The sequence below is a fragment of the Pogona vitticeps genome, chromosome 1 (genome assembly GCF_051106095.1).
Source record: "Pogona vitticeps strain Pit_001003342236 chromosome 1, PviZW2.1, whole genome shotgun sequence".
Lineage (NCBI taxonomy): Eukaryota > Metazoa > Chordata > Lepidosauria > Squamata > Agamidae > Pogona > Pogona vitticeps.
In genome coordinates this window covers 40,759,033-40,772,393 of record NC_135783.1, presented here as the reverse complement: position 1 = coordinate 40,772,393, position 13,361 = coordinate 40,759,033, and the positions used below count along the sequence as shown (strand labels likewise).

General features: G+C 43.5%; 1 protein-coding gene across 1 annotated transcript in view; it reads right to left on the bottom strand.

Moving 5' to 3' along the window:
* LOC110078686 (ALK tyrosine kinase receptor) overlaps positions 1-13,361 on the bottom strand; it is a 171,867-nt gene that overhangs the window by 56,818 nt on the left and 101,688 nt on the right. The window contains exon 6 of the mRNA XM_078383016.1: positions 647-778. Within this exon, the coding sequence (XP_078239142.1) occupies positions 647-778 (132 nt within the window). The remainder of the gene's footprint in view (positions 1-646; positions 779-13,361) is intronic.

The following is a 13,361-nucleotide window of genomic DNA, read 5'->3' as shown; positions in this document are numbered from 1 at the left end:
CTAATCCTAATTATGGTTTGTTTTAGCAAATCATATTTAACAGTAAACAGGGACTTCACAAAAATGGAAGCAAATGCTACTCCTCACATCTTCATGGTTGGCTGAGTGGAGGAGGAAAGAATATGAGAAGCATATGAGTCAGGTGTTCTCTGCCGACACTCATTCCCACTCCTCTTCTAGATGGCCAACTGTCAGTGATTGTGGATTTTTTGGAATTAACAGATGGTTGGACAAGGTCACTCTGTGATCCCTTCGAGCTCTACAATTCTATGGTTCTATTATTGATGGTTTATCATGACATCCAGATAGCTTACAGATTTAAAGGTGTGGTCTTGCAAGCTTGCTGCTTTCTTTACCAGCCCAGGGCTTCTAGTATCTTCAGGGAATGGGCCATAACTTAGTGGCAAGGCACTTACTTATCATGAAACAAGTCCCCAGTTCAACCCCTAATATCTCCAGGTAGATGGGGGAACACCTGCCTGAGACTCTGAGAGTCACTGCCTATCAGTGTGGTGGTTAATAATGCAGAGCTACATGGGCAAATTCACACACCCTCTCTCTATAAAAGGCAAAAGGAGCAGAATAAAAAAAGAGCCAGTAATCTGGGCCTCTCTGACTGAAAGAATATAGCTTAATATATCCATACCTTAAATATAAATGTTGCTCCTCCACCTCCACCACCTCCTCCTGCCCATTCATGGACACTTCTGTTTACTCTAATTTCCTCTTCCACCACATTATTCTCTCCAAGACAGACTTTCTGTATGATGTGGTTAGTCTGCAGATAAAATAAGGCATTTTAGGATGAGGATCATATTAGATGATGCCACATTTTTAGAAGATTTGTTCACCTGAGTAGTTAAACTCAACTATTTGTCATAGAACATGTCTTTCCTCAGTTACCTATCTTGCATTTACTGTACTTTATTTTGTGTCTTGTCACCGGATGGTAAACATAAGATGGGAAGTTGAGATAATATATTCCAGCATGGGAGGGGAAAGCAGATTATATATTGTATTCTTGGAGGCTTTCATGGCTGGGATCCGAGGTTTGTTGTAGGTTTTTCAGGCTGTTTGGCCATATTCTTAAAGACCTTAAGAACATTGCCAAACAGCCCATAAAACCTACAACAACCATCAGATTATATATTCTTTCTTTCTTCATTATCCACAAAGCTGCTGTTAATTGTGATAATATTCAGCCCAACATCACCTTACACAGACAGGAGAATTAGATTGTACTGAAGAGTTCCATGGTGATAAGGGGTGGCATTTCATTTCAGATTCTGTATAAGTGGGAAGGTCATACTTTTGACTGTTCTCCAACATAACACCCTCTGCAATCAGCCCAGCAGGAGACAGGAGGGATCAGATTTTTCTTCTTGATATATCGGGGTTTTTGGATTTTGCCTGCTGGTGCCTTGTATGTGAAGGGATGTGGTGGTGCTGCAGGTTAAACCACAGAAGCCCCTGTGCTGCAAGGTCGGAAAACCAGCAGTTGTAAGATCAAATCTACGTGACGGAGTGAGCTCCCATTGCTTGTCCCAGCTCCTGCTAACCTAGCAGTTAGAAAGCATGCAAATGTGAGTAGATATATAGGTACCATGACAGTGGGAAGGTAACAGCATTCCATGTCTAGTTGTGCTGGCTACGTGACCACAGAAACTGTCTTCAGACAAATGCTGGCTCTACGGCTTGGAAACGGGGATGAGCACCACCCCCTAGAGTCAGACATGACTGGACTAAATGGCAAGGGGAACATTTACCTTTACCTTGTATGTGGAAGAGCAATAAAACATTACATCCTATATCTGCAGCTTGATGTGACATCACCTACTCTATTACAACAGGACTCTGTCACTCCATCAAACTGCATCGGTAGTCTAGGCTTATGCCAATTGAAATGGAAGAAATCTTTAGATAAAAGCTTGATGAAGAGGAACCTCTGCTCTTGCTTCCTTTATTGACTGGGCTAATTTGCTGCTTAATGTAATCATAAAAGTATTAGCCAGCCACTGCAAAGTGATGGCACACATTTATCTGGAAAGAGATTATCGGAAAAGAACCCTTTCTTCCTGAAAATAATTAAGACATTTGGCCTTCATGTCTGTTTCGAGGAGTTCTTGAACAAAGGTTAATTATTAGAGACACCTTACAGATGGGAAGAAACGAAGGTACTCAGATTGCAGAAAAGGTCAGTGTCTGACTGAAGAATACCAGGTCTGTTCCTTAGCTCAACCTGTGAGATCTTGGCAGGGTGTCCCTCAGACCAGTTTGGGGGAGACAGAACACAAAGTGCAGATCAATGTTGTGATCTCAGAACGCCTGCAAGCCCAACAACCTCCTCCAGATGCTCCCTTGCATACAGAAAAGCTCGATGTATTCATGTCTTACAGCAGATAAAACATACGTCCACTTATATAAGAAATATGATTTGTGATGGCCTAGGGTTGTGCAAATATTTCCATGGGTGCCTCAGGTTGTCTGCCAACCTTTGCTGCCAAGAGCAAAGCCAAAAAAAGGAGAAGGAAAGCGTCAGATATGTATTTCACTTGTCACACTGCCAGGCTCATGATGTGGGATGAGCTGGTGTTGACTTCACTCATTCCAGAGTACAAATGTAAATCCTTCTGTGTATCATTCTTGCACTTGAGATCAAGAAATCACAATTTTTCTTTCTCGTCTATGTGAAGGTGAGACAGCTTCTGTCATACTTGACATGAATTTCTTGACTCCTGACTCTCCCTCTCTCTGTCAGTGCTTTATTTGGCTTCACAAAGGGAAAATGCACTAGTCTTGTGCAGACACATTCTGAACCAATTACAGAAATGTGAATTGAAAAAGGACATATTGTCTCATTCAGGTGCCAGAGACAAGAAATCTCATGTCCGATTAGTGCACATTCTACTGTCAGGACATCTTGTCTTGAGAACTTGTAATTTAGCAAGGCTTCTTCACCGCCCTCTTCCACAGCCTATTAAGATGTTGGCCCGAGACAAGGATCTTCCAAAATTTAAGAACAGGACCACAAATATATTAATATCCACCTTTTCCTGGAGTGGGAGGTCAGGGTGACCAATATGATTATTGAACTACGCAGTGAGTTAAATAGCAATTTGAATCCAGGACTCCACTTCTCTGTGTGCACTTCAAATTCCACCTGAGAGTGGATCGTGACTAAGGAGAAATTTGGGGATGAGGTGCCTCCCAGTCTAAGTTCCTCTGGTTCCATCTAATTCATCTCTCTGCCTCTCGATAGAGGCCAGTCATTAAAGGCAGCACTTTTAATTCCATCTCGCCTCACTTCAAAGCAATGATTTGTCAATGGAGTATTAACTCATACACTTGGCTGCTATTTATCTAAGTCTGTTTCCATGCATCCATGCACCTCATCTGATTTCACAGCAATTGTCACACCCTTGATGGCTGCCAGCTGAACTTCCAAACACAGAATATGGAACATTTCATTCTTCAGATATGTTTGAATTTAAATCCTGCAGTCTCTATGGATCTGAAGGTAAGACTCACCCAGCAAATATAATCATGTTTAGAATATACTGAACACCACAATGGCTCAGGAAAGGTCTGTATTTTAGTGCCGGTGCTTCATTTCTTCTCTTGCCTCTCTCAAATACACGCTACACTCAAGTCCAGTCACAGGCTAATATTGGGGGGAAGTTATTGCACAGTTTAATTTTGCATTGGATTACTCTTTTGTCTTCATTGATGGTTATATATTTCTAAATTATCTATGTGCCTCCTGGAGATTAGCCATTGGTCAGCACAAATGGACACAGTACAATTTCTGTGACCAAAATGTCCTCATATTACAACACTAGAAAAATAAATGCCACATCTTTAGATTAGAGGATAGACAGCTTATGACAGCATCAACATATACATGCATGGCAAATGCATGTATGGATATATTTTTATATATCTAGAAACTTCTATAAAAGTTTACATGCATACATTTTTATTTCCTTTTCCTTTTCATATTTCTCACTTTTGGGGGAAAATATTAATATGCTTCTAGAATCATAGAATCATGAATCATTTTCAATGATTCTATGATAGAATAATGAAGTTGGAAGGGGCCTATAAGGCCATCAAGTCCATTCCCCTGCTCCGTGCAGGAATACAAATCAAAGGGATATCTGCCAGGTGGTTGTCTAAGTTTCTCTTGAGTGCCTCCAGTGTTGGAGCCCTCACCAACTCTCGAAGTAATTGGTTCCATTGCCGTACGGCTCTAACAGGATGTGTTTCCTGATATTCAACCAAAATCTGGCTTCCTGTAATCTGAGTCCACTGTTGCATGTCCTACACTCTGGGATGGGTGGGATCCTTCCCCTCCTCTGTATCACAGCCTTTCAAGTATTTGAAAAGTGCAATCATATCTGCCCTTAGTCTTCTTTTCTCAAGGCTTAACATGCCCAGTTCTTTCAGCCTTTCCTCATAGAGCTTGGTGTCCAGCCCCCTGATCATCCTTGTTGCCCTCCTCTGAACTTGTTCCAATTTGTCAGCATCCTTCTTGAAGTGCAGTGTCCAGAACTGGACACAGAACTCAAGATGAGGCCTAACTAGTGCTGAACAGAGGGGAACTAGTACCTCACTGAGACTATACTTCTGACAATGCATCCTAAAATAACATTTGCCCTTTTTGTAGCCACATTACACTGTTGGCTCATATTCAGCTTGTGATCTACAATAATTCCAAAGTCCTTCTCACTCATAATATTGCTGAGTCAGGTATCTCCCATCTTGTAACTGTGTGTTTGGTTTCTTTTTCCTAGATGCAGTACTTTGCACTTATCCCTGTTAAATTTCATTCTGTTGTTTTGAGCTCTGTGCTCAAGCCTATCTAGATAATTTTGAATTTTTTTTCCCTGTCTTCCAGGTATTTAGCTATTAAATACACATTTTCAGTGTCATCTGCAACCTTCCAACAATACCTTATCATTGGCCATGCTGGTATAAATAACATTGTATATATTTTTTATATAGTCTCTTTGTAAATCATCTTTTCTGACTGATTTTGGAAAGGCAGGATGAAAAACAATCAAACAAGGAGAACAGTCCAAAATGTCAGGAAGGTCAAAAGCAACTAGCTCAGTATAAACCAACTCCATTGAAAAGTATTGAGTCTGATATGAAGAGGTATGGAAGTTGTTACTATGGATTTATATTTCTGTTGGTTTGTTCAGACATCACTTAATATTGTTATCAAGTGATAAACATACAAAATGCAAAAGTGAAGTATACTGCTTATATACCCCATAGCACTTAAAATACTCTTGGGTGGTTTACAATTATGCAGATCACACATTGCACAACCACACTCCAGAGAGCTGGGCACTCAATTTAGCAACCTCATAAGAACACAAAAATATAGGAAGAGCCCTGCTGGATCAGGCCAAAGGCCCATCTAGTTCCGCTTCCTATATCTCACAGTGGCCCCACCAGATGCCTCTGGGAGCACACAAGGCAACTAGATACCTGTCTCCTGATATCCCTCCCCTGCATCTGGCATGTTTAGGTACCTTCCTTTTAAGGCTGGAGATTATATATCCCCAACATGGCTTGTAACCTGCAATGGACTTTTCCTCCAGAAATCTTACCAATCCCCTTTTAAAGGCATCTAGGCCAGATGCCATCACCACACCCTGTGGCAAGGGGTTCCAGAAACTAACAACATGTTGGGTAAAGAACTATTTTCTTTTGTCTGTTCTCACTCTCCCAACACTCAATTGGAGTGGATGTACACTGGTTCTGGTATTGTGTCTATCTGCTTTATCCATTCCCAGAATAATTTTATACGTCTCAGTCATGTCCCCCCAGGTGACTTTTCTCTAGACTAAAGAGCCCCAAATGCTGTAGCCTTTCTTCATAAGGGAGGTGCCCCAGACCAGTCATCATTTTAGTCATTCTTCTGCACCTTTTACAGTTCCACAATGTCTTTTTTGAGGTGCGTCAACCAGAACTGTACGCAATACTCCAGGGGTGGCCTTACCAGCATTTTGTACAATGGTATTATAATGTTGGCTGTTTTATTTTCAATCCCCTTTTTAATGACACCTAGCATGGGATTGGCCTTCTTCACTGCCACCACACACTGGATTGATACTTTCATTGAGCTGTCCACCAGCACACCAAGATCTCTTTCCTGATCCGTCACCTCATAAGAATGGAAGGCTGAGTGAAACCTAGGATTGAACCTGGGTTGTGAGCAGACCTTTGGCTGCCGTGTTGCAATTTAATTACTGCTCAATGCCAGGCATGGGCTACAAAGACATAGTGCAGGCTCCTTTTCTTTCCAAACAATTCAATCTACAATATTTCATTAATGAAAACACTCTTGAAAGTGGTGAGAATCTCAGAACAAAGATAGGAAAACATATAATGAGAAAATATTTATCTGTATGATATAATACATTCACATAACAACACACAATCCCACTATTAGGTAATTTTTACCTTCACATAAACCAAAGGGGGAATAGAACCCATATAGCTCAGTGAGTTAGGTATTTTGGTAGTTCAGTTCCCCATTGTATATCCCAGGAGAAAAGCCAGCCTCTGTAGCTTTGTACAAGCTGCATAGTATTGGAGTGATCCCAGATGCATAGTCTATATCTAGAATCAACTTTATGGGACATAATTATTATTAAAGTTAAGCCTGCTAATCAATAGGATTAGCTAATCCTGGAGCTGGTACACAGAAGGCCACTGGTGTCATAAAAAACCAAACACCTGCTAAACCTAATTCACAACTGGAAAAAGAATGGTGAATCAAGTGACTTAGTGTAATGACCCAGATAAACCAATAGATCACAACTGGATATTTTTTTTTAAAAGGAAGACTTCATGGCAAAGACATAACTGATTACAATCCAATCAAGTTAAAGCCACTTCCCTAAGTCAATGCAATCTCTTTGCCTCGATGAAAGAATTACATTAGCACTCAATAAATCCTTGGTAAGATTACAATGGTCTGTAATTTAATGACTCCATATATTATAGATGTGCTGCAATGCTCAGATTTTGGATAGAAAATAGGAGACTGAGTCCGGATAGTTCTCATTCCAGAAAATATTAATTTCTTGCATTTATGTGCACAGTGAGTGCAGATGTGAAAGGGCACACACCCTCTCTTTTCTGATATTGCATGGTGAACTTTTGCACTGGAATCTCCCATTTCCTTTATTCAGTCCATAATGACAGTGTAAGTTTCCAGTGTCTGGACCTCAGCCATCTGAAAGAGTCTCTAACCAAGAACCGTAGAGAATACTAATGCTTAGGACAAATAGCTTTGTATGATTCAGAGAGAGGAAGCAGGGGAGGGAGAGAGGAAAGTTGACACCTCCTTTGAGTTTTCTTGTAAGGGATACAAAAGCAAGGTGGAAAGAAAAGCTACTAGAAAGAGGAGGAGAGGAGGAAAGAACGCAAACTGAATTCTTTTCCGGAACATAGTAATATGTGAATTTAATTCAATGATCTTGCCATTCCTTTCTTTTAAAAAAATATGATCCAGAGCTTGGAAATGTTCCTGTTTTGCACTACAACCACCAGAATCCCTAACCACTGAGAATCGTAGGACTTGGAGTCTCAAAAAAAAAAAAAAAAAAAAAAAAAAAAAGAGTAACATTTCCAAGTTCTGGGAAGAACACAAGTCAGCTTCATTGAATTTTATGGAATCCATAAAGTGGAAACCTCTGGGGGAAATCTCCAAGGAAATTAAAATCCCACCTATCTCGTGCTTGCCTGATGCAGAAGTCTTGTTCATGCGTTATAACCTGGGTAAATTCACCATGTGTAGAGAAGAGTGCTCGAACCCCTCCTTCTCCTTCCCTAGTTTTGTCAGCCTTCTACATATGGAGGTTGCAGATCTGAAGTATCCAGTTGTGAATACTGTGACAAACCCAGACCTACTGGGATCTATCACACAGTTACTAAGCTGCCACCAACCATTCCCTATAATAAGTCACACAGACCAGGGATGGATTTTTAAACAACAAAAGAATAAGGTTTATTTTAAATACAAACAGGGTAAATAAAACAATCAGGTGAATAAAATAAAGTAACGTGGCTTATTCTCACACACACAAGCATACAGTTTGGTTCACCTAGAACCTTTAACTTAAAGCACAGACCCTGAACCCATCAGTTCTGGCTAACCAACAGACCCCTGAACCTTTCAGGCTGGTACTCTGACACACAGTAGTACCCTGTCAGACACCCAGACTCCCACAACAGCTTCTTCTTCCCCAGCTGCTGCTTCGTCCCAACCCAGTGTCTCACAGTCTGTCTCAGCATCTCCCTTCACCACACAGGCATCACATATTTATACAGTACAGCCCCTCCTCCTGATGTCCCGCCTTCCACTCCCCATAGGATGGAACTTTCCCTCCAACCCCATGACAGACAGGTAACATCAGTGCTGTTATGTAACACCTCCCCTCTTTATAAGTTGTTTTGTAGGGGGAAAGCTAACGTGCTTTTCACCAAAAAACAACCTGTATAAAATACACAACAACAGTAATACATACCAAATAATACTTACATCCAAAGTTAACCATAGCAAATATGCATTTAAACATTTTACCATATACAGTACATCAATTTACCTTTATTCATACAAACCAAATTCAAAACCAGGTACATTTAACTTTTGTCATCATTATATACACATATAGTCCATGTTCTTTCGCCGTCTTCAGTCTTCAGGTCTTCTTGATAAGGCGTCAGCAACACAGTTCACTGACCCTCTGACCACCTTCACTTCAAAGTCATAGTCCTGTAAGTTCAAAGCCCACCTCATAAGTTTGCTATTGTGGGTTTTCATTGTCTTTAACCATTGCAATGGTGAATGGTCAGTGCACAGAATAAAATGTCTTCCCCAGATGTAAGGCTTGGCCTTCTGGATCGCGTAGACTATGGCCAAACACTCCTTCTCCACGGTTGCCAAATGTCTCTCACCTTTTTGAAGTTTCCTACTCAGGTAGGACACTGGATGCTGGTCACCATTCTCATCCTCTTGGCACAGAACTGCTCCTACCCCGCTGTTAGACGCATCGGTGTAGATGATGAACTCCCGGTCGAAGTCTGGAGCACGCAGGACTGGATAGTTGATTAGCGCCTCCTTCAACCTCTGGAACGCCGCCTCACAGTCGCTGGTCCACGGGATGCGGTCATCAGCCTTCTTCCTCGTCAGATCGGTCAGCGGAGCCGCAATCTCGCTAAACCTCGGGATGAACTTTCTGTAGTAGCCCACCAACCCAAGAAATGATTTGACTTTTTTCTTGGTGTTGGGTCTAGGCCAATCACGAACAGCTTCTATTTTGGCCTCCAGGGGTTTTATCATTCCTCCCCCTACCATGTGACCTAAGTATTTTATTTCTGGGCTACCCAGCTGACACTTGCTGGCCTTTACTGTTAGCCCTGCTGCACTTAACCTCTGCAGCACTAACTCCAGGTGTATCAGGTGATCTTCCCAGGTATTACTGAAGATCCCTATGTCGTCAATGTAGGCCACTGTAAAGTCACTGAGCCCTGCCAAGGTCTGGTCCATCAGCCTTTGGAATGTGGCTGGTGCATTTCTGAGACCAAAGCTCAGGACTCGAAACTCATAGAGACCAAAAGGGCTGCAAAAGGCAGTCTTTTCTTGATCCCTGGGATCAATTCTTAATTGCCAATATCCCTTTACCAGGTCCAATGATGAGATGAACCAACAACCCCCTATGGTTTCAATCAGGTTGTCCAGCCTGGGCATTGGGTAGGCATCAGGAGTGGTTACACGGTTTAATTTCCTGTAATCGACACAAAACCTAATGCTCCCATCAGGCTTGTCCACAAGGACTATCGGAGAGGACCAAGGACTAGAAGAGGGGACGATTATGTTCTCCCTCAGCATCTCGTCCAGCTCCTTCCGCACCTTGTCCCTATAGGGTCCCGTTACTCGGTATGGGGATACTGCCTGCGGGGGTGCATCCCCTGTGTGGATCCGATGCATCACTCCCTTCACTATCCCCGGCTTGTTGGAAAACACCTGTTGATATTTACTAAGCAGCATTTTTAGTTCTTGCTGCTGGTCTTGGGTGAGTGCAGGACTGATTTTTACCTCCTCTGGGTTGTATTTTACTTCCCCTCTACCCTCCCAGAAGGGTAATTCAGCTTCCTCACTCTCAGCTGCTTTTATAGCAAATAGAACCCTCTGTTCCCCTCTGTAGTAGGGTTTTAGGGCATTCACATGAACCACCCTCCTTGCTTGGTTCTCCTCCTGCTCTATTAGGTAGTTCAGATCTGACATCTTGGAAATGACCCTATATGGTCCTGCCCATTTGAGCTGCAGCTTATTCTCTCTGCAGGGCCTAAGCCAAAGCACTTCCTCCCCTGGGTCAAAGTGCCTCTCTCTAGCTTTGCGGTCATACCATGTTTTCTGTTTGACCTTCTGCGCTTGCAGGTTTTCTGCTGCCAGCTCTAGATTTCGCTTTAGGTCATTCATCAAGGTGTCTATGTAAGTCACAACGTCTTGTGGGTCATCCTGGGTGATCTGCTCCCAATTTTGTTTTATCAAATCAAGGGGCCCTTTCACCCCTAAGTGTGCAGCAAACATGTCAGAGTGACCCCTTTGTAAGATCATGGGGCGATACTTTTCAGGTACCACCAGCTGACTTCTGATCCCATCTCCCCCTTTTGAGATGTTCCTCAGGGTTTCTCTATATAAAATCCCCTTTTTCTCCAGAAATCTCACTGGGGTTTCAGGTGTTAGCTGGGCGTCAGTCACCTGTTCAAAACACTTTTGGAGAGTGGCGTCTGCCTTTTGCTCCTGTCCAAATCTGCTGTCTGTGGTTAAGGTTTCCACCACAGCTTCTGAACTCCCCTCTGCTTCCGCCTCTGGCTCATCATTACCCCCCTGAACTGTCCCCGTGGTGGCTTGTGAGCGTGTAATCACTAGCACCCTTTTCACATGTTCAGCCAGGTCATTTCCCACGAGCACGGCTGCTGGCAGAGTAGATGAAATCGCTATCCGCCAATCTCCCCTCCAGCCTTGAAAGTTGACAGGTACCTCTGCTACTGGCAGAGAGATTATCTGCCCCTCAATCCCTGCCACCTTCATGCTCTCATTTGGGATTATAAACTCCCTAGGGATGATATCTGGATGGCACAGGGTTACCTGGGAACACGTGTCCCGCAGTCCCCTATACTGACGGTCAAGTATTCCTACGTCCACCCCGGCTGTCTCAAACAACTGAGAATCTGTTTTTATCAGCAAGCAGCGCTTTACCTCCACAAGAGGACCATTTTCCTCAGCCTGCTCAGCATAGGTAGCTGTTCCAGACTGAGTAGCCATGGCAACAGGCTCCCTCTGTGACACTGAGCCTTGCTCTTGCTGGACACAGAACACAGCTTTTGGCTTGGTCCCACTAGACTCCTGAGGCACCATTCCTTTTAGCTGCTTTAATATCTCACACTCTGAGATTAGATGACCCTTTCCCTGACAGAAATAACATTTTCGGGTGTATTTTGATTCTCTCTCCTCTTGTTTGGGTTTTCCCTCCAAATTCTGAGGTCTTAGTTTCATGTCTGAGGGCTTCCCTTCACCATGGGCCCCTCCCCCTTGCTGGCTTTTCCCTGGTCCCTGAGAGTACTTGCTGTAGGTTTCTTTGGGTTTACCTACAGATTTCCCCTCACCCAAGGGCTTTCTTATTTGGGAGATAAAATCCGCGATTTCTGCGGCTGCTGCCACAGATTTCAGTTTCCTTTCCCTCACCTGGAATTTCAATTCCCCATGCAGAACTGAATAGAACTGCTCCAGGGCTATCAAGTCTTTAAGCTGTTCATAGGTCTCTGTTCCCTCCTGCGACAGCCATTTCTCAAGCAGCCTCACCAATTGGGCCCCCACTTGGGTAAAAGTCTGTTCTGGCTTCTTGGTGAGGGACCTGAACCTTTGTCTCAGCTGCTCTGCATTTATCCCATGTCTTGCAAACACCAGTTTTTTAAACTCTGCGAAATCTTTCATCCGTTCCTCAGGCATCTCGGCATAAACCTCAGCCAGGCTACCACTGATTAAAGACCGCATGATGGTCATCTTCTCAGTTTCCCTCACTGAGAAGTCCACAAACGCTCTTTCCACTAAGGAAAAGAACACCTCGGGACAATCTCCCTTGTGGTACACAGGGAATTTCTTCAGGTCAGCCTTAGACAGTTGGCCCCCCTCAGAATCCCTATTATTATTATTGTTCTGGTTCATCAGTTCCAATCTCTTTAATTCAAACGCCATTCTCTCTCTCTCTAATTCAAATTGCCGCTGTTTCTCTCTTTCCCTTTCCTCCATTTCCCTCACCCTCAGTTCATGCTGTTGGGCTATGAGTATTTTTCTGAGTTCTGGGTCTTGCTCTCCTGTGCTGTCACCTTGCACTGAGCCAAATTCATCCTCAGAACCTTGGTCAATCTGGGGGTCTTTCACTTCACTCATGTCTGCTATCTTGCTTCGAGTCAAGGGCATAATCCCCCCTCAGAACAGGCGGCTTTAAAAAGTCAAGCCTCAAAATAAAACGACCACTTTTTTCCTTCTTGCCTCAGAACCAGCTCTCCCTAGAGATTGCTGCTGTTCTTCAGCACTACTTGCAACAGTATCGAGTCAGAGCCTACCCCCCTCTGCTGGGCCTCTCAGCTGGCAAGCTAGCTCGCTGTTGCTACGCAGTTTTGCCTCAGCGTTTTCCCGCCAAAATCAGGCTGCCTCAGAGCACCTTAATCTAAGTCTCCCCAGTTGGCACGTTCTTCTACTAGTGCACCTCCCCGTGAGGTACACCTAGAAGATTACCTACGCGCCTCAGACTGTCCCTGACTAGACCCCCCTTGCTCTGGGCACACTTGCCAAGGCTTTGCTGGACCGCTGGACAACTGGACCAGTCGTATCCCACACGCTGGACACCAATCAATGTGACAAACCCAGACCTACTGGGATCTATCACACAGTTACTAAGCTGCCACCAACCATTCCCTATAATAAGTCACACAGACCAGGGATGGATTTTTAAACAACAAAAGAATAAGGTTTATTTTAAATACAAACAGGGTAAATAAAACAATCAGGTGAATAAAATAAAGTAACGTGGCTTATTCTCACACACACAAGCATACAGTTTGGTTCACCTAGAACCTTTAACTTAAAGCACAGACCCTGAACCCATCAGTTCTGGCTAACCAACAGACCCCTGAACCTTTCAGGCTGGTACTCTGACACACAGTAGTACCCTGTCAGACACCCAGACTCCCACAACAGCTTCTTCTTCCCCAGCTGCTGCTTCGTCCCAACCCAGTGTCTCACAGTCTGTCTCAGCATCTCCCTTCACCACACA